The sequence below is a fragment of the Bos taurus genome, chromosome 24, assembly GCF_002263795.3.
Source record: "Bos taurus isolate L1 Dominette 01449 registration number 42190680 breed Hereford chromosome 24, ARS-UCD2.0, whole genome shotgun sequence".
NCBI lineage: Eukaryota > Metazoa > Chordata > Mammalia > Artiodactyla > Bovidae > Bos > Bos taurus.
The window spans coordinates 47,544,218-47,572,008 of record NC_037351.1 but is presented as its reverse complement, the minus strand read 5'-3'; the positions used below and the strand labels follow the sequence as shown (position 1 = coordinate 47,572,008).

Genomic DNA, 27,791 nt, shown 5'->3' with positions numbered 1-27,791 from the left:
TTTTCTTCTTACTCTTCACCCTATCCTCATGAGAGTCTTTTCTTTTTAAATTCCTTTATTTGTGTGTTATTTTGGTTTTTGTTTGCTGTCTTCACCTACAACCACTGATTAAAGTTTTCCATTAAAAATTTAAGGAGTGCCTCCTGAAAGAATTGGAATAGAATGTGTAACTCCAAATCAGCGGGGATGAAGGGGTTGAAATGATGAGTAGTGATCAATCAAGCAGAAGCCAGGAAAGGGGAAAAAGAATCGAAGAAACTGCTTAGGAATTAGAAAACAAAATAAGATGATAGAAAGTTAGCTTCAGTATGTCCATAAACCAGTACATAAGTTCACATTAAGCTTACTGGTTAAAGGAGAATGAAAACTTAAAAAAGTTTAATTAAATGCCTCTTAAACTAGGATGATGTAGTTTTAAAGTAAAGAAATGCAAAAAATTGTGCTAGGCATTAAGTGGAAATCTAATTCCCAGTGTGATGTTATCTGGGGATGGGGCCTTTGGGAAGTGATTAGATCATGAGAGTGGAGCCCTCCTTAATGGGATTAATGCCCTTTTAAGAGAGACCCCAGGGAATTCCCTTGCCCCCTTCTGCTGTATGAGGTTACAGGAAAAAGACAGCTGTCTATGAAGTAGGAAGCGAGCCCGTACCATACACCAAATCTGATGGCACCTTGAACTTGAACTTGGAATTCCCAGCCTCCAGAATTGTAAGAAATAGAGGTTTCCACTGTTTAATAAGGCACCCAGTCTACAGAATTCCGTTACAGCAGCTCGAATGGGGATTATGCCTAGCACAACTTTTTGCATTTCTTTACTTTAAAATTATGTCATCCTAGAATTTGATGGCTTCCCTGGTGGCTTAGACGGTAAAAGCGGCTGCTTACAATGCGGGAGACCCAGGTTCAATCCCTGGGTTGGGAAGATATCCTGGAGAAGGAAATGGCAACCCACTCCAGTATTCTTGCCTGGAAAATCCCATGGACGGAGGAGCCTGGTAGGCTACCGTCCATGGGGTCACAAAGAGTCGGACGTGACTGAGCAGCTTCAGAGTACTTAAGAATTTGGGTGCAGGGCAAGGTGGGTGTGATAGGGACGGTCTGTAGCGATCTATACGGTAACATTGGCAGAGTTACAAGGATAAACAAACAAATGTGTAATAATCGTACTAGGAGATTCTAGTATACGTCACAATGATTTAAGAAAAGATAGATAAAAAATAAGGTTATACAGGATTGGAAATGTGCAGTTAGCAAGCATGCAACAGTTACAGACAATATATTCTTTTCTGATACCTGTGGAATTTTTAAAAGTTATGTATCAAACCTCAAAGCAAATGTTGACAAATGGCTAAGAATTCTCACCCTGCGAGTCATGTTCTGGGACCCTAGCACGGTTAAGTCAGAAACAGCAGGAGGACAGTGCCAGCTCCCAAATCCATAGTGGATGCTGGAAAACAATGAGAAATGTTTAGGGTGATGAAAATGCTAGTCATCAAAACTGGGAGACAACAAAAGCTCATTTGCCTACCTGGGAAATTTAGAATTTCAAGTGTTTATTGAAGAATTAAGAATGTTTAGTAAAGAAAAATAAATGCATTAACTATACAATGTAATGTGTTAGCAAAAGGAAATAAAGTTGAGGGATATTAATGGGGGAAAATATAATTGAAATGACTAAACTTAAGGTGCTAAGTTGAAAGACTAAGTTAGCCAAGATTGACAGAGGAGAAAAAGAGGCACAAATATATTAGAAATGAAATGGGTAGGACTGCGGACAAACTGAGGTTTCAGAACTGAGACGCGTGAACAGCTTTTGCCTTTCGATTGGAAAACAGGTTGAATGGAAATCTCTAGCAAAATAAATTTCCATTCAACCTGTTTTCCAATCGAAAGGCAAAAGCTGTTCATGTATCTCAGTTCTGAAACCTCAGTTTGTCTGCAGTCCTATCCCTTTTTCATTTCTAATATATATGTGCCTTCTTTTTCCGAGAAGGAAATGGCAGCCCACTCCAGTGTTCTTGCCTGGAGAATCCCAGGGACGGGGGAGCCTGGTGGGCTGCGGTCTATGGGGTCGCACAGAGTCGGACATGCCTGAAGCAAGTTAGCAGCAGCAGCAGCAGCAAAATAAACTACCAAAAGTGGCTTAAGGATATGAAACTTGATTATAATTTTAAAATCTTAATTCATAGTTAGAAAATACAAAGAAATGAAATTAAATAAAAATTTCAAAAAATCCAAACCCCAAGTGAAAATCCCAGATGGACAAGTTCTACAAAACTTACGAAGAGCCAGTAATTCCAGTGTCATGTAAAATGTTATGTGGTCTGGTCCTGATAGGAGAAGAGATGCAGTGAATAAATATATGAGAAAAAATCATTTTGCTGGGCTACTGTAATTTTAGTACCACCAGCCGTCAGGACAGATGTCGTATCAGAAGGGAAACATACAGGCTATACCTCAATAATAAGCACAGCAATGAAATTTTAGATAAAATGTTAGTATTTGCTTATAACAAAAAAGCCACTGTGATTAATTACGGTTTGTCTCAAAACGTAAAAATGATTAAACATTAGAAAACCTGTAAATGAACTTCATCACATTAACACATCAAAAGAGGAAAAAGCTCTATGATAATCTCAATGGGTGAAGGAAAGCATATGATAAAATTCAGTACTTATCCTTGACAAAACTTCTTGGAATATTAGGAATATAAGGAAACTTATTAATTTGAGTAAATGGTCTTTGTTAAAAAAAATAGAAGTGTACCTGCGGCATGCTTACAACTTTCTGAATTTATGTAACAGGTGAAAATTACTTTGATATAAATCAGGAATATGAAGGGTATATTGACTCAGAAGGGATCCAAGGAAACTTGCTGAGACAGTGAAAATATTCTGTATCTTGACAGGGATGGTGATTATATGGAGGTATGTATTTATCAGGACTCACTGAATTACATATTTAACATCTTGTGCATTTTATTGTATGTAAGCTATGCCTCAATAAAGTTGATTTTTTTTTTAAGTTAATACAGTTGACAATTTAACTGTGCCTGTCTACTTCTGTGTGTGTGTGTTTTTCCCCCCCCAGAAACTATGTACTACCCCATTCATGATTGAATCTTCAAATGTAGAACTGTGATATAGAGGGCTAACTGTAAAGGTACATGTGAATTTTCAAATGTGTGGAGGGTCAGCATCTCTAATCTCGTTCAAGGCTCAATTGTATATAAAAACCAATGTATTACTATATGCCAGCAACAAGCAAAATCTGAATTTAAAAAAGACACCCTTTAAAATGGCAACACAAACTACAAAATACCTAGGAAAAAATAAAAGCATATGTGGGATCTTAATGGAAAAAATTATAAGACCCATATAATATTCAATTATAAGAAAATATATTTCTATTTATGAATAGAAGATACAGTATCAGAAATACCAGTTTTCCTCTATTTATTTATAAATTCAGTGTCATTCCAAGTAAAATTGCAGAAAGGTGAAAGAGAATTCATTTTGTCCGATACCAAGACATAATCTGTAGCTTTCATGGTTAAGACATGATGGTATTTGTTTCAGATATAGACTAATGGAAGGAAAGGAAAAAAAAAGCCTAGAAACACAAGTAGCATTTGTAAATACTAGGGAAGTGATTCAGTATATGGTACTGGTGTACTTGATTATTTCTGTTGGGGAGAAGATACCTACCCTACATCACACACCAAAATAGATTGCAACGGTGAACAGCAAAACTTTGCAATTTGACTTTTAAAAGGTGACAGCATATTCAAGGATCTTTAAGAAGGTATAAGTGTGTTCAGTTCAGTCGCTCAGTCGTGTCCGACTCTGCCACCCCATGAATTGCAGCACGCCAGGCCTCCCTGTCCATCACCAACTCCCGGAGTTCACTCAGATTCACGTCCATTGAGTTAGTGATGCCATCCAGCCATCTCATCTTCTGTTGTCCCCTTCTCCTCCTGCCACCAATCCCTCCCAGCATCAGAGTCTTTTCCAGTGAGTCAACTCTTTGCATGAGGTGGCCAAAGTACTGGAGTTTCAGGTTTAGCATCAGGCCTTCCAAAGAATACCCAGGACTGATTAGGTAGAATAGGCTGGTTGGATTTCCTTGCAGTCCAAGGGACTCTCAAGGGTTTCCAACACCACAGTTCAAAAGTATCAATTCTTGAGCGCTCAGCTTTCTTCACAGTCCAACTCTCACGCCCATACATGACCACTGGAAAAACCATAGCCCTTGACTAGATGGACCTTTGTTGGCAAAGTAGTGTCCCTGCTTTTGAATATCCTATCTAGGTTGGTCATAACTTTCCTTCCAAGGAGTAAGCGTCTTTTAATCTCATGGCTGCAGTCACCATCTGCAGTGATTTTGGAGCCCAAAAAAATAAAGTCTGACACTGTTTCCACTGTTTCCCCATCTATTTCCCATGAAGTGATGGGACTAGATGCCATGATCTTCATTTTCTGAATGTTGAGCTTTCAGCCAACTTTTTCACTCTCCTCTTTCACTTTCATCAAGAGGCTTTTGAGTTCCTCTTCACTTTCTGCCATAAGGGTGGTGTCATCTGCATATCTGAGGTTATTGATATTTCTCCCAGCAATCTTGATTCCAGCTTGTGCTTCTTCCAGCCCAGCATTTCTCATGATGTACTCTGCTTATAAGTTAAATAAGCAGGGTGACAATATACAGCCTTGACGTACTCCTTTTCCTATTTGGAACGAGTCTGTTCCGTGTCCAGTTCTAACTGTTGCTTCTTGACCTGCATATAGGTTTCTCAAGAGGCAGGTCAGGTGGTCTGGTATTCCCATCTCTTTCAGAATTTTCCACAATTTATTGTGATCCACACAGTCAAAGGCTTTGGCTTAGTCAAGAAAGCAGAAATAGGTGTTTTTCTGGAACTCTCTTGCTTTTTTGATGATCCAGAGGATGTTGGCAATTTGGTCTCTGGTTCCTCTGCCTTTTCTAAAACCAGCTTGAACATCTGGCAGTTCACAGTTCACATATTGCTGAAGCCTGGCTTGGAGAATTTTGAGCGTTACTTTACTAGCATGTGAGATGAGTGCAATTGTGCGGTAGTTTGAGCATTCTTTGGCATTGCCTTTCTTTGGGATTGGAATGAAAACTGACTTTTTCCAGTCCTGTGGCCACTGCTGAGTTTTCCAAATTTGCTGGCATGTTGAGTGCCCTTTGACACCATTATCTTTCAGGATTTGAAATAGCTCCACTGGAATTCCATCACCTCCACTAGCTTTGTTCGTAGTGATGCTTTCTAAGGCCCACTTGACTTCACGTTCCAGGATGTCTGGCTCTAGGTGAGTGATCACACCATTGTGATTATCTGGGTCGTGAAGATCTTTTTTGTACAGTTGTTCTGTGTATTCTTGCCACCTCTTCTTAATATCTTCTGCTTCTGTTAGGTGCATACCATTTCTGTCTTTTATCGAGTCCATCTTTGCATGAAATGTTCCCTTGGTATCTCTGATTTTCTTGAAGAGATCTCTAGTCCTATTCTGTTGTTTTTCTCTATTTCTTTGTATACATGATTTAAAATACTGATAAACTTGAGCACTTTAAAGTGAAATACTTTATTAAAAAAAGACCATTAAAAGTCACTTGCTAGGTGAAGATATATGTGGCTTGTGTAATTAACAAAAGATGATTATATGAAGAATTCCCAGGTAGTTCAGCTGGTAAAGAATCCGCTTGCAATGCAAGAGACCCTGATTCAATTCCTGGGTTAGGAAGTTCCCCTGGAGAAGGAAGTGACAACCCACTCTAGGATTCTTGCCTGGAGAATTCCATGAACAGAGGAGCCTGGTGAGCTACAGTCCGTGGGGTCGCAAACAGTTGGACACGACTGAGTGACTAAGCACAGGGGCAAGAAAAAGATGGTGAATGTGAACAAATGGTTCAGAGGAACAGGAAGTTGAAAAGTCAGTAAACATGAAAATATTCTCAAATTTCTTAGTAATTGGGGAGATGCTAAGTGTTGACAGCCCTCCCCTCTGTTGCACTCATGCTTTTGATGAAAGTTTGAGGGACCAAATAATGTGTTGATGATGGTAAAATAGGAACTCATTTTTTCATGGTGGGAATGACAATTAGTGTAATCATATTGTTGGTACTTGGTAAAGATGTATATGTGCATGTCCTGCCAGGCAGCATTTCCACTCGTTGGTATATGTCCTAAGGCATTGTTTTTCATATGTTTTTTACAGACCCATGGTGGGAAATATATTGATATACGAGACACCGGCTGAATTAAAAATTTTGAAATCGAGTATGATCTGTTTTCTACATATTCTGTTTTTATTTTTTTCTTTTCTGTTCTTTTAAAAAAGATACTGCTCAGGATCAACTAAGTTGATTTCATAGTCATCGGTAGTTCACAACCCTCAATTTAGATGGCAGAGGGTAACATATAATAAAAATGCCTGTTTTAAGTGTGTGTGTGAGGCTACAGTGAGAAACCGTTTTTCTTGCTGTGGGGTTTCTTCTTTGATCAGGAAGTTCAGAAGCTTCTGTCCTTAAAGAGTTCTCCTATATGAATGAGAAGTTACATGCCAAACTACTTACTGATGGGAGTTTGTAAGAGTGGATAATTGGAAACAACCTCCTCTTTAGAAGCAGACTAGACACTGAACTGGAGAAGGCGATGGCACCCCACTCCAGTACTCTTGCCTAGAAAATCCCATGGACGGAGGAGCCTGGTAGGCTGCAGTCCGTGGGGTCGCCAAGAGTCGGACATGACTGAGCGACTTCACTTTCACTTTTCACTTTCATGCATTGGAGGAGGACATGGCAGCCCACTCCAGTGTTTTTGCCTGGAGAATCCCAGGGACGGGGGAGCCTGGTGGGCTGGTGTCTATGGGGTCGCACAGAGTCGGACACGACTGAAACAACTTAGCAGCAGCAGCAGCAGCAGCAGACACTGAACTGTTGGGGTCATACAGTGGAATGCTATATGACAGCTAAAATGAATGCCCTAGAGTTGAAGATTATTTATGTATTGGCATGAACAGTTCTAATAATGAATGAAAAAAGTGAAGTGACGTGAGCAGTGTCAAAGCTTGACACAAATTTATGGAAGTGTGCAAAACTTTATTGTTACGGATACCATGTGTATCAAAACCTTTTAATGACCATGGAGGAAAGTCAAAATCATGGCTATCTCTTGAGAAGCAAGAGGAAGGACAGTGGGATAATAAAGGTGTTCATAGGAGACTTGAGCTAAATCCATCTGTCATGTCTTATATCTAATCATATACTACAAAATGCTGAGAGTTGACAGAGCTGGATGGGAGATCCAGGGGTATTTAAATATATATTTTTGTATGACTGAAATACTTATTTTTTTAAAAAAATAAACACTCTAGCCACAATAAAATTCAAGATAACTGGAGGGAAAAGTAAATTTAATGAGATGTGTAACACCTTTATACAGAAAATTAGCTTACTGATGGGTATTAAGTCCAAAATAAGTGGAAATGTTTCATTTGCATAAATAAGAATACATAGTATCATGCTGCTGCTGCTAAGTCGCTTCAGTCGTGTCCGACTCTGTGCGACCCCAGAGACGGCAGCCCACCAGGCTCCCCCGTCCCTGGGATTCTCCAGGCAAGAACACTGGAAATGCATGAAAGTGAAAAGTCAAAGTGAAGTCGCTCAGTTGAGTCCAACTCTCAGCGACCCCATGGACTGCAGCCCAGCAGGCTCCTCCATCCATGGATTGTTCAGGCAAGAGTACTGGAGTGGGGTGCCATTGCCTTCTCCAACATAGTGTCATAAATTAATACAAATTCATCACACTTCGAAAATTCTTAGGGTTGTGGTGGAATTTGACAACATCAAATTAAAAGTCGTCACTAAAGTGAAATTGAAAGTCTCTCAGTCACGTCCGACTCTCCCATGGACTATATTACTGTCCGTCGAAATCTCCAGGCCAGAATACTGGAGTGGGTAGCCGTTCCCTCCTCAAGGGGATCTTCCAAACCCAGGTCTCCCACATTACAGGCAGATTTTTTACCAGCTGAGCCACTGGAGAAGCCCAGTCACTAAGTTGCATCCAACTCTTGCAGCCTTGTGGGTGTAGCCCACCAGCCGCCTCTGTCCAGGGGATTTCCCAGGGAAGACTCCTGCAGTGGGGAGCCATTTTTTCCTCCAGGATATCTTCCCACCCCAGGGATCGAACCTGAGCTGCCTTCATTGGCAGGACAGTTCTTTACCACTGAGCCACCAGGGAAGTCCATCAAATTAAAAGTAACATCCATATTAAAAAAAAGAGTAAGGGAGGACTCGCTTTTCAAATATCGAAATCTGCCTGAGAGCAGTAGCAGGAGTGTAGGCGTGAATAAGCCCGCCAGGGGGCAGAATATGAAGTCCCCAGTGAGACATTTATTTACAGGGACTTGGTATGTGGCAGGAGTGGCATTTTGAATTAGTAAAAGATAAACTAATTTAATAAACGGTGCTTATAAGATGGGCTTCCCAGGTGGCTCAGTGGTCATGAATCCGCCTGCAGTACAGGAGATGCAGTTTCCATCCCTGGGTCAGTAAGATCCCCTGGAGGAGGAAATGACAACCCACTCCAGTATTCGTACCTGGGGAATCCCTTGGACAGAGGAGCCTGGTGGGCTAACAGTCCATGGGGTCGAAAAGAGTTGGACACAACTGAGAGACTGAGCATGCACACACACACACATATCTTTAAGATAGGTATCCTTAAAGGAGATACTGAGATTACCATCTCACCCCTTAAATGGAAATTCCTGCTAAGTTAAAACCTAAATGTGAAAAGCAAATGTAAACTATAAGAATAACTAGAAGGAGCAGTATCTTTAAAAAATCAAGGTATCTGTGTCTCAGATTCCTCATTTGTAAATAATAGTACCCACCCCACTGAATTCTTAAGAGAATTAAATGAGTTAATGCTTACCTGTTAGACTAATGTGTTGTGTCATTGAGTAAGCACTTAGTAAATGTTTGCTACTATATTTGAATGTAGAAAGAGATTTCTTTAGAAATTAACAAAATTGTATCATAAGATTTTGATTTAAGTATAAATTTGTATGTTAAAAGACAATGTAAGGAAATAAAATAACATTCTGAGGATTTCGAGGTGTTTTTTTTTGTAATACACATTCAGTTGATAGGGTTTTTTATCGTAATAAAAAACAGTATACGAACAATAGCAAATTGAAGACTGAAGAAATGTAGGGAATGCCATTTGCAAAACTGTTTTACAGTTATTAATAACTTGGCTTTATTTGCTAGTTCGGGATAATCAGACTTCTTAACTGAAACTTTCCAGTGAGTAATCTTGGAATCCCAGTTTTACTAAAATATCACTTGATAAGCTTTCTTCTATGGCTGTGAAGTGAAATTTTCCTATTCTGTTGAAATTTGCACTATGTAAGTATCACAGTTGGAATTAGAAGCAGGGTTAGTATCTGAACTTTTCAATTCTTGCAGATTTTGAGAAAAACATTTCTGACTTGAGTACAGAGCTTGCTACCACACTATTGAAGGAAATCTGTATGATGTAAAAGATTCATTCATATTTTGATAACTTGATCATAAATTAATTTTCTTGTTTTCTTACTCTATTTTGTCCTCAAGTTGGAACATGCAGAAATCGATATCTTACAAAAACCTAAACTCAATCTGTTTACATTTCAAAACTTTTGGCTAAATATATGATACCTTAGCTATTTAAAATGCCCAACTAATTATATTAGCATTACTGAAAAAATTATTTTATTGCATAATTGAAAAATTCTCCAGAGATAATTAGCCAGGAGTTAACCAGCCATGATTACTAAGACATGACAAGTTAAGACTGGTGACTTTAAGTGATGACGTAGTTCCAAAGTGATCATAACTGCTCTTTCTAAGACATGGGGCACTGACATCATGGCCGTACTAGGTCATGAAGTCATTCAGATGACCCAGAATAGGCTTAAACTTTTCATGTTTTCAATTCCATGAAGAAAAAAGGTTTTATAAAAGACTTTATAGAAAGTTTTCAGATCCCTAAGAATACAGCTTAACTCACAAGAAACATTTTTCCTAACAAAAGTGAAACAGAGACCCTGTTTACTCAGGTTCTTCCTGACGCTGGGAATCCCTTTCATTTTGCTGGTAATAGAAAAGTTTGATTTTTATTCATTTTCCTAGCTGTAATTCTTATGGCTGAACTAATTGAACTAAAGGTATAGGCACTTTTAGATAGCATCTTGTTGTATTTGCTTGTTCTGGCAGTTTTTCACAAGGAACAGGGCTCTTTCCTGTTACTTAGGAATAAGAGTTGTTCTAAGGATAAAATGGGTGTGGAGCTTGTACGGTGCCTGGAGGGTCCTCTGAACGCACGCCTTCTCCACAGGGCTGCGTGCTGTGCCTTGCCTGGGTGTGCACTCTCCTCCACTGACTACCCTCTGCTGAGCCTCTGCTGTGTTTTCTGCTACCCCCGGTCATGTGATGAACACGAGTAAGGCCATGTGTTAATACAGACCCTGTAACCTTAGTTTTCAGATTGGCCTCTGTTTCTGTGTTCTGAATAGTGATTAATGCATTATTCCGTGCTGCTTGGTTTACACTGGTTAGTGACCATTATCTTCAGATCCTCCCTTTCCCTAAACTGTCCGTATCCACTTGGCCAGAAACACATGTGAATTGTTTGTGCAATCACTGAAGTAATGCTCTTAATATTAGCGGTAACTTCTGTCTTCAGTGTTTTAAATTGGACCGGCCTCGCTTTTTTCTCTCTCCTACTGTGTTGCTTCCTTGTACTCTGTGTTCCAGCAATACCTGCATTTGTTTTTCTTCTTTTTTTGTAACTCCTAAAACGTTTCCTGTCTCTCAAACATACTGAACTTGCTGCCTGCTGTTCGTTTTCTCTCTCTCTCTTCACACTTCTGCTTTGTTGTCGCTTTTGTGATATGTCTCCCTTCCAGAGGTTGAATTAATAAGCATATTCTCAGTGCTCGGATAAGACTGTCACATGATATTGAGGCTTATGCAGCTGGCTCCACTAGAGCGTGCTTTGTGACACACAGTAGGAACTCAGCAGAGTTTAAAATGGAGCCAAATATGCTTTTTGCTGCCTGTTAGTTGCAAATGTCTGCTTTGGTTTGTAAATGTCTACCTGTGTTTGGTGAAGTTTTATGTGTCTGCTTTATTTTGTCAGGTTGTGGTTTTATATGCTATAGTATTTTTCAATTATAATATTTACTCTGGTATACTATAATATATAGCATTTGTATGTATGCTTATTTATGTGCACTTTTACAGCATCTCACTCTATGTACAGCTTAATGGTGCTATCTACTGTGCAGTTCTCATTGTTCTTTATTTACCTCACAGTGGGAAAACTTTAAAGGAAGTCACATAATCTTATTTTTTTACTTCTTTCAAATTTTTAGCATCTAAATCACAGTTGGGCTATCAAGGACGTCGGGGCAGTGTTGCTATGTAGAATTCCAGAGACGTCCCTATAAAAAAGTTACTATGGCCAAGTAAATTTATGAAATTTGGGACCCTTGGGACAGTCTCCTGAATTAGGTTGGGGACTTAATTGTTTTTTCCTTTTGAGGGGAATGAATATGATTATAATAATTGATAATTAGGTTGTGACCTTTATTTTCTAGCAAACTATACCGAGGCCTCAGTATCTTTAGCTGGAAGATCATTTTTGAGAATGACCTTTGGAGAATTCAGAGTCCTTTTTTGAGAGTTGTACTTATTTATTGAATAGTAAATGTGTTCCCCTTGTACAGCAGCCTTGCCACCACTGCCCCAATTAAGTCTGTGACTGGATGTCATTTGGGCTCTCAGTTTTTGTTCTTAGACAACAGCCCCTCCCCCGACCTCACCTGTCCCTGTCCCCAGCATACGGCTAGAAGCGCTCGTGAGGCTCACCTCTGGGTGTGGGCAGACACACGCAGGCTTCCTTATACTGTTGGGCAGCTGTCACTGCCTCGCTTCTGAAACTTCTAGTATGAGTTGGCATATTGAAGGTTTGGTAAGTTTTTGGTTAAGAAATCCTTTTAACTTTGTTTATTTGGAACTTCTTAGTGTATTTGTTTAGGTGCTTTTTAATTTTTTTGAGTTGTAATTTACATGTGACAAATGCCCAAACCTTAAATTTTCAGTTCTATGAGTTTTCGTAATTGTGTACTCACATGTAATTACTTCTCAAAATATGATAGAAAACAATTTTATCACCCCAGAAAAGTATTTGTGCCTCTGGCTAAGCATTCCGCTGTGTGCGCCTACCTTTTCCTGAGACAGTTATTTTGACTTTTGTCACTACATTAGTCTCCCCACTTGTTAGAAGTCATAAGTGGAATCAGTGTATATCTTGTATATTTTGTTCTTAAATAATAACTTTATTATTTTTTTCCCAGCATGATTATTTTGAGATTCATCTGTGTTGTGAAGTGTATAAGTAGTTTGCTCATTTTTGTTCCTGAGCAGTATTCCATTGTGCAAATATACGGCAATTTAATTTTTTTTTTTCAGTTTTCTTGGTATTTGGGCTATTTCCAGTTTTGGGCCATTGTGACTATGGCTGCTGTGAACAGTCTTGTACAAGTCTCTTTTTTGTGAACCTAAGTTTTCATTTTTCTTGAACATATGTCTAGGAGTGGAATTATTTTGATATAGGGTAGATGTATATTGAACTTCGTAGGAGCTTGCCAGTCTTCCAAAGGCACAGAACCATTTTACACTTGTGTCAATAGGGTGTGAGCATTCCGCCTGTTACACATGTCAGGCCGAGTAATGGTCCCCAAAGACACCCATGTTCTAATCCCCAGAACCAGTGAATATTACTTAATATGGCAGAAGGGACTTGCCAGGTGTGGTTCAGGATCTTGAGATGTGGAGGTTTTGGGGAAATATCTGGATGATCCCTAAATGTAATCTCAAGTGTCCTAATAGGAGGGTAGAAGGACGTTTGATTACAGAAAGCGGAGGCAGAGATGGGAGTGATGTGCTTCGAAGATGGAGAAACGGGGCAAAGCCGAGGGATACAGGAGGCCAACAGAAGCTGAAGGGAAGGAAGCAAAGTCTCCTCTTAGACTCTTCGGAAGGAACCAATCCTGACAATACTTAGACTTTCTTTAATTTATTGAAACTCATTTCGGTAACTCTATATTGTTTTAAGGCACTGAGTTTGTGATAATTTGTTGTAGCAGCAATAGCAAACTAGTAGATTCTATGTCTTCACCAGCATTTGGTGGTGTCAGAGTATTTTTAAACCATTTTAGATGTGAAATGCATTGTGGTTTTAACTTGTATTTTTCTGAAGAATGTTGATGTTAAACATCTCCTAATGTGCTTATTGCACTCCTGTATCCTCTTCATGAAATATCTGTAATTTGTCTTTTGCCTATTTTTTTAAGAAACAGAGTTCATGTTTTTCTTTGACTTTCAGTTCTTTATATATTCTGAATAGTAGTCCTTTGCCAAATATATTTATAACATTTTTTCTCTAATCTGTGACTTACTCGTTTTTTTAAAGGTGTCTTTAGGTAAGCAAACATTTTAAGTTTTGATGAGGTTTGTGTTACTTACAGTTCTTTTATGGTTAGTGCTCTTTATATCTTAAGGACATAAAAGTATTTTTTGTTTCCCTCTGGAGATAAGATTTTCCTTTCACATTGAAAATGGTATAAGATAGTGATTGAGGCTTACTGTTTTCCATGTTGTTGAAAAAATGTTGAAAATAGATTGACTTGGTGCCTTGGTAATGTTTGTAGCAAGGGCTTCCCTGATAGCTCAGTTGGTAAAGAATCCGCCTGCAATTCAGGAGACCCTGGTTCGATTCCTGGGTCAGAAAGAACTGCTAGAGAAGGGATTGGCTACCCACCCCAGTATTGGGGTTCCCTTGTGGCTCAGCTGGTGAAGAATCTGCCTGCAATGCTGAAGACCTGGGTTCAGTCCCTGGGTTGGGAAGATCTCCTGAAGAAGGGAAAGGTTACCCACTGCAGTATTCTGGCCTGGAGAATTCCATTCTATACAGTATAGTCCATGGGGTTGCAAAGAGTCAGACACAGCTGAGTGGCTTTCACTTCACTTGTTAGCAGATGAGTTGACTGAATACGTGTGTGTCTATTTCTGAACTCTTGTATTTCACTCTGTTTATTTTTCTTATGTCTACTCTATGATCTTGACTACTAAGTCTTGAAATAAGGTGGTATAAGTCCTCCAAAATCATTCATTTTTCAAGATTGGTCTTACTGTTCTAGATCTCCTGTTTCCATGGGAATTTTAGCATCAACATATCAGTTTCTTTAAAAAAAAAATCCTGCTGAAATTTCAACAGGGCTTGCATTTGTATGTCAAACTGGGAAGGATAGACATTTAAATAATATTGAGTCTTCCTGTTTATAAACATGGTCTCTATTCATTTCAGTCTTCTTTCATTTACCTTAGCAGTATTTTGCATTTCGTAGTATAAAGGTCCTGAGTATCTTAATTTAGATGGACCTGTAGGTTTTTTGTTGTTGCAGTTGTGTATTGTATTTCTTTAAATTTCCTTTTCCATTTGTTCTTTGCTTGTATGTAGAGATACAGTTAGTTTTATATGTTGACCTTCTATCATAAAACCTTACTGGCTCAGTTACTAATTTTACCTGTGTTTTTATAGATTTTTATGCAGTTTCCAATAGAGACAGTCATATCACCAGAGAACATACGTCTTTCTTTCCAGTCTTTATGTGTTTTACTTCTTTCTTGCCTTATTGCAGTGGCTGGAGCATCCAGTGCGTTATTGAATAGAAATGGTGGCAGTGGGCATCCTTGTCTTAGTCATAAGGGAAAGGGACTTAATGTTTCATCATTAGATATGTTGCCAGCTGTAGTTTTTCATAGTTATCCTTTTCCAGAATGAAGAACTTCTTGCTAATCTATGTTTCTAATTCTCTTAAGAGTTTTTGATCGTGGATAGATATTAAATTGCTTCTGTGGTGGCTCAGTGGTAAAGAACCGGCTTGCCAGTGCGGGAGATTCAGGTTCGATCCCTGAATCAGGAAGATTGCTGAGAAGGAAATGGCAACCCACTCCAGTATTCTGTCCTGGGAATCCCATGGATAGAGGAGCTTGGTGGCCCATATAGTCCATGGGTTCACAGAAGGGTCACACACGGCGTAGTGACTAAACAACAATAGATGTTAAATTAGCATTGTCATATGCTTTTCTTTTCCTGCATCAGTTAAGAGAATCATAAGGATTTTTCTTATATACTGTAAATGAGGTGCTTGGTTTTTTTTTTTTTTTTTTTAAACTGGTAAACCAGTTTTGCTCCTTGGAAAAATTGGCACTGTTTCCACTTTTTCCCCATTTATTCGCCATGAAGTGATGGGACCAGTTCCCATGATCTTAGTTTTCTGAATGTTGAGTTTTAAGCCAGCTTTTTCACTTTCTTCTTTCACCTTCATCAAGAGGCTCTTTAGTTCCTCTTCACTCTATGCCATTAGAGTGGTATCATCCACATATCTGAGTTTGTTGGTATTTCTCCCAGCAGTCTTGATTCCAGCTTGTGATTCATCCAGCCCAGCGTTTCTCATGATGTGCTCTGCATAGAACTTAAATAAGCAGGGTGACAATATACAGCCTTGTCAAACTCCTTTTCGAATTTTGAACCAGTCTGTTGTTCCTTGTCCAGTTCTAACCGTTGCTTCTTGACATGTATTTAGGTTTCTCAGGAGACAGCTAAGGTGGTCTGGTATTTCCATCTCTTTAAGAATTTTCCAGTTTGTTGTGATCCACACAATCAAAGGCTTTAGTGTCAATGAAGCAGAAGTAGATGTTTTCTTGAAATTTCCTTGATTTCTCTATGATCCAGTGTATGTTGGCAATTTGATCTCTGGCTTCTCTGAGTTTTCTAAATCCAGCTTGTACATCTGGAAGTTCTCGGTTCACATTCTGTTGAAGCCTAGCTTTGAAGGATTTTGAGCATAACCTTGCTAGCATGTGAAATGAGCACAGTTGTATGGTAGTTTGAACATTATTTGGCATTGCTCTTCTTTGGGATTGGAATGAAAACTGACCTTTTCCAGTCCTGTGGCCACTGCTGAGTTTTCCAAATTTGCTGACATACGAGTGCAATACTCTAACAGCATCATCTTTTAAGATTTTAAATAGCTCAGCTGGAATTCCATCACTTCCACTAGCTTTGTTTGTAGTAATGCTTCCTAAGGCCCAATGATTTCACCCTCCAGGATGTCTGGCTCTAGGTGAGTGACCACAGCATCATTCGGGTATGAGCTGCATCAAATTCCTTACGGTTGTACAGTGGAGGTGACAAATAGGTGTAAGGGATTAGATCTGGTAGACAGAGTGACTGAAGAACTACAGTGTTACGGAGGTTCGTAACATTGTACAGGAAGTGGTGACCAAAACCATTTCAAAGGAAAAGAACTGCAAGAAGGCAAAGTGGTTGTCTGAAGTTGTTGTTTGGTCGCTCAGTCTTGTCTGACTGTTCTACAACCCCACGGACTGCAGCACACCTGGCTTCCCTGTTCTTCCACCATCTCCCAGAGCTTACTGAGACTCATGTCCATTGAGTCGGTGATGCCATCCAACCATCTCATCCTCTGTCGTCACCTTCTCTTCCTGCCTTCAGTCTTTCCCAGCATCAGGGTCTTTTCTAATGAGTTGACTCTTCGCATCAGCTGGCCCAAAGTATTGAAGCTTCATCTTCAACATCAGTCCTTCAGTGAATATTCAGGGCTGATTTTCTTCAGGATTGACTGGTTTGATCTCCTTGCTGTCCAAGTAACTCTCGGGAGTCTTCTCCAAAACCACACTTCAAAAGCATCAGTTCTTTGGTGTTTAGCGGCCTTAATGGTCCTACTCTCACATCCATACATGACTACTGGAAAAACCATAACTTTGACTATCCGGACCTTTGTCGGCAAAGTGATGTCTCTGCTTTTCAATATGTTGTTTAGGTTTGTCATAGCTTTTCTTCCAAGGAGCAAGTGTCTTAATTTCATGGCTGCAGTCACCATCTGCAGTGATTTTGGAGCCCAAGAAAATGAAGTCTGTCACTGTTTCCATTGTTTTCCCATTTATTTGCCATGAAGTGATGTCTGAGGAGGCTTTCTAAATAGCTTGGGAAAGAAGAGAAGCAAAAGGCAAGGGAGAAAGGGAAAGATACACTAATTGAATGCAGAGTTCCAGAGAATAGTAAGGAGAGATAAGAAAGTCTTCTTAAGTGAACAATGGGAAGAAATACAGGAAAGCAATAGAATGGGAAGCACTGGAAATCTCTTAAAATTGGAGATATCAAGGGAACATTTCATGCAAGGATGGGCATGATAAAGGATAGAAATTGTAAGGACCTAGCAGAAGCAGACGAGGTGGCAAAGATACACAGAAAAACTATATTTAAAAAGTCTTCATGACCTGGATAACCACGATGGTGTGGTCACTCATCTAGAGCCAGGCATGCTGAGTGTGAAGTCAAGTAGGTCTTAGGAAGCGTTTTCAGACAGCTTTTCTTTGTACTCATTCCTCAGCATCAGGGCACGTTGTCTGCTGCTGGTGGGGGGGCTCTTTCCTGCCTTCCTCTAGGAGTAGACCGTAGGGATGGTACACGTGAGCCGCTTGTCGCGTGGCAGGTGCACAAGTAGGTTTGGCTCCCCCCACCCTCCCAGATGGGGTTCTGCTCCTCCCTCTGAGGCAGGGGATCTTCCCCTGGGCCTGGGAAGTGGGAGGCTTTCCTTCATCTCCTCTCCTGGCTGAAGCCTTTGTTTCCTGTGAGATGGCCGCTTAACGGGGAGGAGCTCTCCATTATCTTTTATCTTTAATATTCAGTAGGTTGAAATACTCAGCAGATTGACTGTTAGCTGTTTCCTTTGCATCTGTGGGTTGATGTCTGGTATCATTTTTGCAATGTTCTTGGCCATTATCTCTTCTTATGCTTTTTCTGTCCCATTCATCTCCTGGGACCCCAGTTATACTCCACTTAACTCCACTTAAACCCAAGTTCACATTTGATGTTGGATGTTCTGGGATTTTTTTCCACACTTTTTTTTTCTCTTCGTGTTTAAATCTGAGCACTTTAATTTGGCCTGTCTTCAAATTCACTGCTTATTTTTGTCTGTTTCTAAATCCATCTAAAGAGATCTTTAATTTCTGATATTGTATTTTTCATTTCTCACATTTCCCCGTGATCTTTTTTTATAGCTCGGTGTCTGTGATGAAAATCTCTATTTCGTTATTCATGCTGTCTCTTCCATCAGTTTTCATCATAGTTAAAAGTATGTCTGATAATCTCCAAATCTAGAACCTCTGATCTGATTATATTAATACTGTCCTCTTTTGACAGTGGTTTGCTACTCTCTCTGTCTTGTAATTTTTGAGTGAATGCTGAATGTTTGTGTAAAATCAATGCAGTGGCCCATCATTTCTTGTGAGGCTAAGTGATAAGATGTGTGTGTAGTTGACCTAGTTCTCGGCTTGTTTGCGACTTTAGCTTGATAAGCTCAAGTGTTTTAAGAGTAGGGTTAAGACTTCACATTCTATAAGATTTGTTGTCTTATTGTAATTTTAGTTCTCTCCCTATGCTTTGTATCTGAGCCATCAGCTTTCTGAACTGTGGGTGATTTCTCTGCTTTTCTCTGGGTTCTTGTGATTCTGGAGTGCTGCCCCAGGCTCTTACATCTTCCAGTGCTTTCTCTCAGCAATCCTTTCCTACCCTAGCCTTGGTAGTTCAATTTACAGAGTATCTCTGTAGAAGTTCTTGTCTCAGCTCTCCTGTCCCACCTCAGCCTAGCTCAATGTCTGGAGTCTCTTGGATTAATTTCTCTTACCTCTCCTCTGCAAGGCCTTTGAGGAGGACCTTTAGCTTCTTGGGTTAGCTCAGCTCTCCAGCCTTGTCCTCTGCCCTTTGGCACATTTTGGCCAATACTTGGTGCAGGTCTGTGGGATTGAGTGGTTGAGTAGTGCAGACTTGTTCTGTGGAATCCTTGGAATTCTAATATATCTTGTCAGCTTACATGTTGCTGTTAAAATGTATTAAAATTTAGGTTGATTTCTGCTTATTCTCACTGTGGTGGGATTATTCCTCCATAGCCGCTCCACCAGGGAAGAGACCATCTGTGGGTTCCTTTTTCTATCAAGACACACTTTTTGGAATTTAGTTCCACTCAGGTTACTTTGCATCTTAAACTTCCTGATGGGTTCAGAAAAACCATGATTTTATATCTTTTTCTGTCTTGTTTGGATTGTTAGGGTGAAAGTGATGATCTATTGTGATCTTTTACATCCTAATTAGAAGTGGAACTCCTTTATGGAATACTTTCTGGTATATAATCTAGCAAATACCTGATAAAGTTTGTTATTTCACTTTGCTGTAGTTGGATTTTCTACTGAATTTCTCAGAGCTAGATTTTGAAATATTTTCCATTCTTCTCAAATCTGAACTCTCCAGTTCTGTCCTCAAGTGGCAAATTATCTTATGTCTTACTTTGAGATTAAAGCCATTGACATTAAATTGTAATTGAGGGGCTTGTGGAGAGTGTGGGAAGAATTTGCAGTAGCTGCTTAGAAAACTGGGCAAATGGAAAACTAACATAGTTAGCTGTAGGGAAGAGAGTTGTACAGAAAGGAGCTCATGATGATACAGTAGTTTACTGCTCATATCATCAGGTACAAAGCTACAGTTGGGAGATGGTTATTTTTAAAGTTGGAGGAAAGCAAGTGGCTGTGGTGTAAATCCTGATTTTCCTGTAGAAAAGTCGATAAGTATATCTCAACTTGATATTTCAAGGGCTGTCATTACTGAGGTATAAATAGCAAGAATAAATTTAAAAGATTTTAGGGAATTTGTACCTTGGTGTAGGAAGAGGAGCTGTATTTGACTTTATTCCCTATACATATTGTTACTTAGATAAAAATGAACATTTTTTTAAAAGAAGCTTAATTAAAAGTCTTCTCAGGGAATGGTAAAAGTGAACCAAGTCTTTTCTTCACAGACTCTTTTTACTTTTATTTCTTCCTTCTTGTTTACTTCACACTTGATGCCTTTTCCATTGTTTTAACTTTAGATTTTCCTTTATGATACTTCGCTATGAAAGTTTAAAACTTTGGGGTTGTTGGGCTTGTAAATTAAAAAGTATCTTTTGTTAACAAGTTTTGAGAATAGATTGAAATGCCAAAAGGTGAGGAAAACTTTCTTTTGGTGAAATGTTTTATTGATACCATTAAAAATTAAACATAAAGTCACATGGGTGATGAGAAACTTGTCCAGTGTTGATAAAGATGCAAGGTTTCACTTGCAAAAGTATTACATTTATCCACTTACAACATTGTCTTGTTTTTAGAAGAATTTGTTTTTTTCACAGTTCATTTAAATTAGTAAAGATATTTTCAAGGGTGAAAAAGATAACTTTTGAACGTCTGTTGTGAAAGTAATAATTTGAATTTCTGTTTCATAATTGCCTTTTGGTACTGTGCTGAAACTAGTGGTTGATCGTAAAGTTAGCCTCTAAACTATTCTTTCGGTGTCTCTTCTAGGTTAGATTAAGGAGGATATTTTCTTAGAGTGGACCACCGCTTTTGGTAAGAACATGTCGTCCATCTTGCCATTCACTCCACCAGTTGTGAAGAGACTGTTGGGATGGAAGAAGTCAGCTGGTGGATCTGGAGGAGCTGGTGGAGGAGAGCAGAATGGACAGGAAGAAAAGTGGTGTGAGAAAGCAGTTAAAAGTTTGGTGAAGAAGCTGAAGAAAACAGGACGATTAGATGAGCTTGAGAAAGCCATCACCACTCAGAATTGTAATACTAAATGTGTTACCATACCAAGGTAAGTGTTGTTAGATAAGAAATTTGAGGGCCTTACTGTTGAAAGTTGCTTAAAGGAATCTAAGGGAACGTTACTGAAATTTTTTTAGTTTCAAGTCAGTAGTGATTATTAAAATAAGATAGCTGTTCTTAACCTATCACATTAATTTTGACTCATTAAGACTTATATATCATTTTCTTGAACAGTGAGATGGTTTAATCAAGCAAAATAAAATACTTAGATTGTATTTTTATCTTCACTATCTTCGTTTACCTTCATTGCCTAAATGCTTCATTGTATACTTTTGTAATTTCTGTGATCGAATTTGAATAAAGAGTCAAATATTTTCTATCACTAGCGCAGTAGTGACTGGCCATTTTCTCCTCCTTTGGTCAAAACTTCAGTAAGGAGTTAACAGAGACAGCTCACATTGTGATGAATTTTGTATAGTTTTTATTTGAGTTACAACATTACTTCTAACAAAGAACCGTATGTAAGACAGCTTCCTGTGTGTCGTAGTTGGTCAGAACCTGTCTTGAAGACCTGCCTCTTGTATTAGAAGGATGTGTTACCTAAGAGGTTGAAGTTTTATTAGTGTACGTTTAATCGTTTTCAGAGTAGTACCACTCTCAGAAACAGTGTTTTAAAATAAAGTAGCAAGTGGTTCTAATTTGTCCTGCCATAGTTGTGCACATTACAGAGTGTGAGGGAGTGTCAGTTTATCGCATTTTCTAAAATGACTGTTTGCAGTGTCACACACACAGGCTAGCACATGGCACGTGAAGCCATTCTACTTGACATGTTTCTAATGAGTTTTGGGAAATACACTGTGGATGCTTGTTGATAATAGACCTAGTAACACCAGCCTATCGACTTGCAAATACTAACAGAATGTTTCCTGCCTTGTTTGGTAGATTAATTATCCATTTCTTTTACCTTGCTTGTTTCATGTATTTCTTAAGTAAGTGTCACTTTTCCTGGTTTATTCTTTCATTTTAGAAATATTTATAGATGCCTGGCATTTCAATTCAGTAAACAGTTGTTAATATCAACATATAGTCTTTGCTGTTGAGTTGCTTACTTCCTAGTAAGGGAGGTAAACTTGAAAAAACAAGAAAGATAGTTTTATAACATACAGTAGGCTTTCTGAAAGATGTATGCTCAGGGAGTTGTGTCCAAAGTGGGAAGCCTTCCCTATTCTGCAGCTTGTGAAAATTTTCCTCCTGAAGAAAGATTGGTGGCCGAGTTGGATGGATGTTAAGGAGGAATGTAGTTAGGAGAAGCTTGATTCACCCAGAGTGGAGGTGGGGAGGGTGGGGAGGGCTGCTCACCGGAGTCCTGGGAGTGTAGGGGAGGAGACGGGAGACGGCCTGCCTCAGAGGCTGCATGGTAGTGAGGAAGCGCTGCATCCCATGCTGGCCGTTCACACTGAGCTCTGGGGATTGGGTGAGGGGGGAGACATCAGAGAGTCTTAGGAAAGACGTGAGGAAAAGGGCTGTGAGACTGTCAAGAGTGGAGGTGGGAGACTGGTTAGTATGTTTCCTCCTCATCCAAGGGAGCGGTGCGGTCCGGTCCAGGAAGACATGGGGCCGTGGTTCTGCACGGCTTCATTTAAGGCTCTGCTGCCAGTGCAGTGAAGTGTTGACGGAGCGGAGCTGCAAGGAGAGTCGTGCAGTCCTGCCTCTTAAGGAGATTCAGTAGGTAGCAGCCTCTTGATTGAAATGTATAGACTTTGTATTTAAACCGTGGACGTCCCCTTTGTCAGATTTCTTTTCCTTCTTGTCCATTTTTCATTTTACACACTAGTTTCAGAGATTTTTTTTCTTTTACATTCTTTTTCTTTAAAGATTTTTCCCCCAACACTTTTACCCGATTAATGAAAGTGAAGTGTTGATTGTCCAGTATCTTGTTTTTCACTCTTTAATAAAAGTTCATTGAAGCTTAGAAACTTGCTTGTCTAATTTGGTGTTTTTTGTTTTTTTTTTAATACTGCAAGAAAAGTAGATTTAATATTGGCTGTTATCAAAAAATTTAAGTTTCTTGTACTGTTTGGAACCATATATTTTTTGAAGTTTGCTTTCTTGTTAATAGTTGAAAACTGTATCAGGTTATTAGTCATTTCTTAACTCCTGAATATCCTTAAACATTTGGTCAACTCGTCATGGTGTCAACTGTAAAACAGGGAGAGTGGGTGCAGAAAGGGCCCATTGTGGAGGAATCCAAACCGCAGCTTAAGCAAAATTATTTAAGATGTAATGCAAAATGGATTTACTGTAAGTCTGTTAGCTTAAAATTGCAACTGAGTTGTTAATAAAATACCTTTAGGTATTGATGTCTTGATGTTTTCATCATGTATTGATGAACATGAAGCATAAATTACTTAATTTTTAAAATGGCAGATATTCTTAAATGGTTAGTGTCTCGTTGACTCTCAACCGTTTCTTTCCCTCTGCTTCCATCTGCTGATGTTAGAGTGGGACTAAATTGTGGGTAGAAAGAAACCCAGACCTGACTTTATGTCCCTCCCATCCCCCTCATATAATTAGCTCTGCCTTCATCACTTTGTCTCTGAAGAAAGCGATAGCTGTAGCTGCACATATGTGTCACTGCTTCCTTCCTACTGTTGTATGTGGGGACACAAAGTGATTCATGGGTAAAACTTAACCTACTAAGCTACAGTGAGCTGAATAGTATGAATAAAGTTTCATGAAGCTTTTCCATCGCGAGACAACTCAGTCAGAAATCAGAATGGCAATTGATGTTTAGGTAACGAATCAGTCAAAAGAAGAAAAATTGGCCTTCAGTGCATATTATCTACAGAAAAACAAAATCCAGACAGCAGTGGAGATGGAGAGCTTGTAAAGTTAAAAACAGGAGGCTATGAGGTCTGAATGCTAATTTGATAATGGTCGTTGTACGTAAATAAGCAGGAATACAGAATTTTTTTTATAAACATCAATTATAAGGACTTTCCTAAGGTGATACTTTGTGTTTGACCATTTATGACATTTTGATGGTTCATCCTAAAGAAACAGTCGGGAATATGGTCAAAGATATCTGGTGTTCACTTCAGCATTGTTTTTAATAGCAAAGAATTAGATAAATCCAATCATAACCCATAATTCCCTTAACTATAAAGGAAACTTACATAACTCATTTTATACCAGAATTGAATGGTAAAGTAAAATTGAATAGCAAAGTAAAGTTTATACCAACTTTACTCGTAAAAATAGATCCAAAAATTATAAATAAAAAAGCTCAAATTATAAAAACAAAACCACCAAATCATGAGTGGGTAAGGTTTACTGCAGAAATGCTAGTATGATTGACCTATTGGAGGTCCATTAATATGAGACACTGCATATTCGTATTTATGAAAGCTCTGATCTTAATGGATCTAGAAAGCTTTTTTATAAAATCCAGTGCTCATGTTAACAAATTAGGAATAGGAATTTTCATAAGTTGATAAAGTATAAAAATGTTAATGCTTAATCTTGAAACTTTAGAAGAAGTAATGCCAAATTGTTAATAGTGATTACTTATGGATTACCTAAAAAGAGAAATGTCCTATAATTTTTCCCTGGTATTTATCTATGAAGGTATGCTTTACTTTTGTAGTCAGCACAATTAAATGTTTAAGAAGAACTTTTTTGGCAATACTTAGACTATTCTTATATATTTTTTAAAATCCTTTAAATTAAGTCAACTTTCCTGTTACAGAGAAACAATGTTTTCATTTTCTTAACATGTTATACACGTGTTTATATTTTTTCCTTTAAAAAGTATGTTCCTTAAAAAGATAAAAGTTTAGTATGTATGTGTTGTACATGATTCCAAATTCGAACACAGATTATACAGCGGGAAAACTCCTCCCTCTCCTTCCTGTCATCACCCATATCCTCACCTTGTTGTATTACTACTGTCTTATATATCCTTCCAGGATACTGAGTATCTCATTAATACTGTCACTGACATTGGGATTTTGTTTTCCATCTTCCAAATTTTTAAAGCATCAGAGTAATTGAAGTAAACTTTATGCAGATTGTCAGCTTTTATTTTTATTTTCATATTCCTACTCTTTTGCTTCTCTGGATAACCCAGAAAGAATTAAAGAAAAGTCTTTAAAAACTGAACTATAGTATCCTTCTGTTCTTCTTAAATTAGTGCTTTTTTATTTCGGAAGAAAATAAGAATGATTCTTCCTCCCTCATACATAGATGTGTGTGTGAGATAATATACATGGAGTACTATGACAGAAAGAACTCTGAATTTTAAGTTTGGTGACTTGTAAGCTGCTTCAGTACTGATGAATGTGAATCCTGAGGCGTGTAACTGTATTTTTTACTATTTCTTCATCTGTGAAAGGGGTCAGTACTATCTTGAGTTCTTTCACAGTACTCTTTTGGGGTCTTTTGAAATACTATAACTATTGGTTTATAAGCTATAAAGCACTATAGTCATGAATATGATTTATTTGAAATGTTCCCAGGTATTCCATGTCTTCATTTTCCTTCCAGGTTTTCTCAGAGAACTCATATTGAATTATAATTGTCCGTCTTTGCTTAGTAAACACTTCTGCCAGATAATTATCATGATTTAGTATAACTATTAAAATATAAAATCAGTTAGTCAAAACAGTGAAACAGTGTATAAATGCAAACTAGAACTTTGAGACTATCAGCCTCAGCATCCAGCTTGTCATTTTCTGTCTGCAATATTTGTGTATAAGTTGTGAAAGCACTTCTGATGAACACTTCATTAGGCTCCTGTGAAACACAGTTTGAAAGACACATTGTTAAGATCCTTAACTTTTATCTGATGCCTACATTTACATTTTTATTTTTTCTGAGGTAGCACATGCTGTAGGATCCTGGTATTCAAAGTCCTTTTGTGTGTGTATATAATACATTCTTCCATGGGGCATTTTTATCATTTACCTTATCAGAGAAAACATACCTGCCCTAGAACCTAGGTTCCTTTATAAAATTACAGAATTATTACCCAGATTTATTATTATCTATTTAATTTTAAATTTAACACTCATTACAGTAAACATCATCCTCACTTTTCTTGTCCCATTCACCTGATGTATTTTGCTTTGAAAAATTCACTTAACTGCCTAGAATCAACCTAGCTAAAATAATACGCATCTAAAAAATTGCAGCCATGTTTATAGATGCTACAAATGATGTCTTCCCCAAAGAGTCATTAACTTTTTCTTAGGTAGACAGGCTGATCACTTTAATCTTCGTGGCTGATCTGGGTTGAGGCTTGGTTGCCATTTTAATTTGTTTTAGTCTGCACTGGCACATACCTTTTATTTATTTATTTCCGTCATTAGCATTGTGGGAGATTCATATCAACTCTTCTTCCATAATTTGAGTTTGGTGCTTGATCCTCCTGATGGTTGCATTTTTAAAATTAGGCAGACATCTTTGAGGGAGGAGAATCTTGTGATTGTCACAGGTTTGGCCGTGTTCATTTTCTTCATTAGAGTTTCTTTTCCCAGACTGAACCTGGTGCTCAGCTCGTACCTGGAATGTACAAGTGACTCCAGGGAAGGAAATGGCGCAGACAGTTTTCTGTTCACCAGAAAGTGTTTTCTCTTCTCTCAGTCTTTGTTCGTTTGGATCTCATTGCTTTAATTGCTCGCTGTGCTCACTGTTGTCTTTGAATAAATTTTTTTTTGTTAACCTTTTTCCCTCTAGTTTTTGCAACAGGGAACATTAGCTTGCTATGTATGACCTGCTTATATCTTACCTGGAAGTAAAATTGTAACAGCTAATTAAAGTGAGACTTCTTATGATATGTATTCAGAGACCCCCCCCAAATGTGAGAACTGGTTACAAGTAACCTACAATCAGAATTGAGGTGCTATACCATTTATGCAGGAATTGCAGGAAAGATTAGCTGAGACAAGTATTGTTAAGTTTAACCTATCACTGACCTGCTTCCCACGATAATGAGTTCGTGAGGGAGATCCCATATGAAAACTTGGAGAGAGTAGGTTTTTGCTCTGGCATTTCCCTTCTCCTTTTATCCAGATTGAGGGGCGTCAGGGAACTCCTCAGTTTGAATTGAGGTGTGGGAAATAGACTGGTACTTGACTGTCACCTGAAAAAGCCTAAAAAAAAAGTAAGAGAACGGTTGAGCTGCTTCTGTATCCGTAGAAGTTTCCCATGGGCCAGGTGGACTTTTCTAAGGTAGTTGAAGTTGACTTATCTTGAAAAGATCAAGAGGCTCAACTTGGAGAGTCAAAGTGACCCAAACCGGACAGCCAGAAAAACTCTTCCAGTAGAAACTAACTGCAGGAAAAAGGTAGCATTTGGGCTTCTGACCTTATAGGGCTCTTCCCTCCTCCTCTAAAATCCCCTCTTGCTATTCCAGAACCCACAGGGCCCTTAAAAGTAACAGCTGGAGAGTTCTGGAAGAGTTGAAGTTAGCAAAATTCAATGAGAGAATAAAAGTTTCGATTTAGATGAGAGTAGTAAAATATAAATTTTTTCAAAGAAGTTTTTAATTATATGTATTATATACTATATGTGTGTGTATATATATATATATATATATATACTTTATATATATTGTGTACTAGAACAGCCATGTGACCTTTTTGAGATTTTATGCAGAAATGAGGAAAACAGTTTGAAAAGGAGCTTGCTTGAGGGTAATGATATGGGAATACTGAACAGGTTTTCTAAAAACTGTCTATGTTCTCCTTTTGAAAACTAGGGAATCCACATTTAGTGACACTGGGGACAAGCAAACTGAGTGGGGAGAATGGAGGAATGTTACGTATGTCTACATGAAGTGCACAGCCTTTTAACACTTTTTTTTTTTTTTTTTTTTTACAAAAATCTGACTGTATACCTGTTAAATTATCCAATGATGCTTTTTCCCCAGGAACGATTTTATTACAACTAGAGTTTTCTTTTATTACCATCACATTTTTTTTCCCCCTTGAACTGTTCAATCTCTGTTC

General features: G+C 38.4%; 1 protein-coding gene across 5 annotated transcripts in view; it reads left to right on the top strand.

The window, feature by feature from the left end:
• The window catches only part of SMAD2 (SMAD family member 2), a 90,542-nt gene that overhangs the window by 11,331 nt on the left and 51,420 nt on the right, over positions 1-27,791 (top strand). For 4 of the 5 annotated variants that reach the window (XM_024984267.2, XM_024984265.2, XM_059880811.1 and 1 more), the window contains exon 2: positions 20,542-20,830. In XM_024984267.2, the coding sequence (XP_024840035.1) occupies positions 20,595-20,830 (236 nt within the window). In that variant the 5' untranslated portion in view covers positions 20,542-20,594. 5 annotated transcript variants of the gene reach the window in all.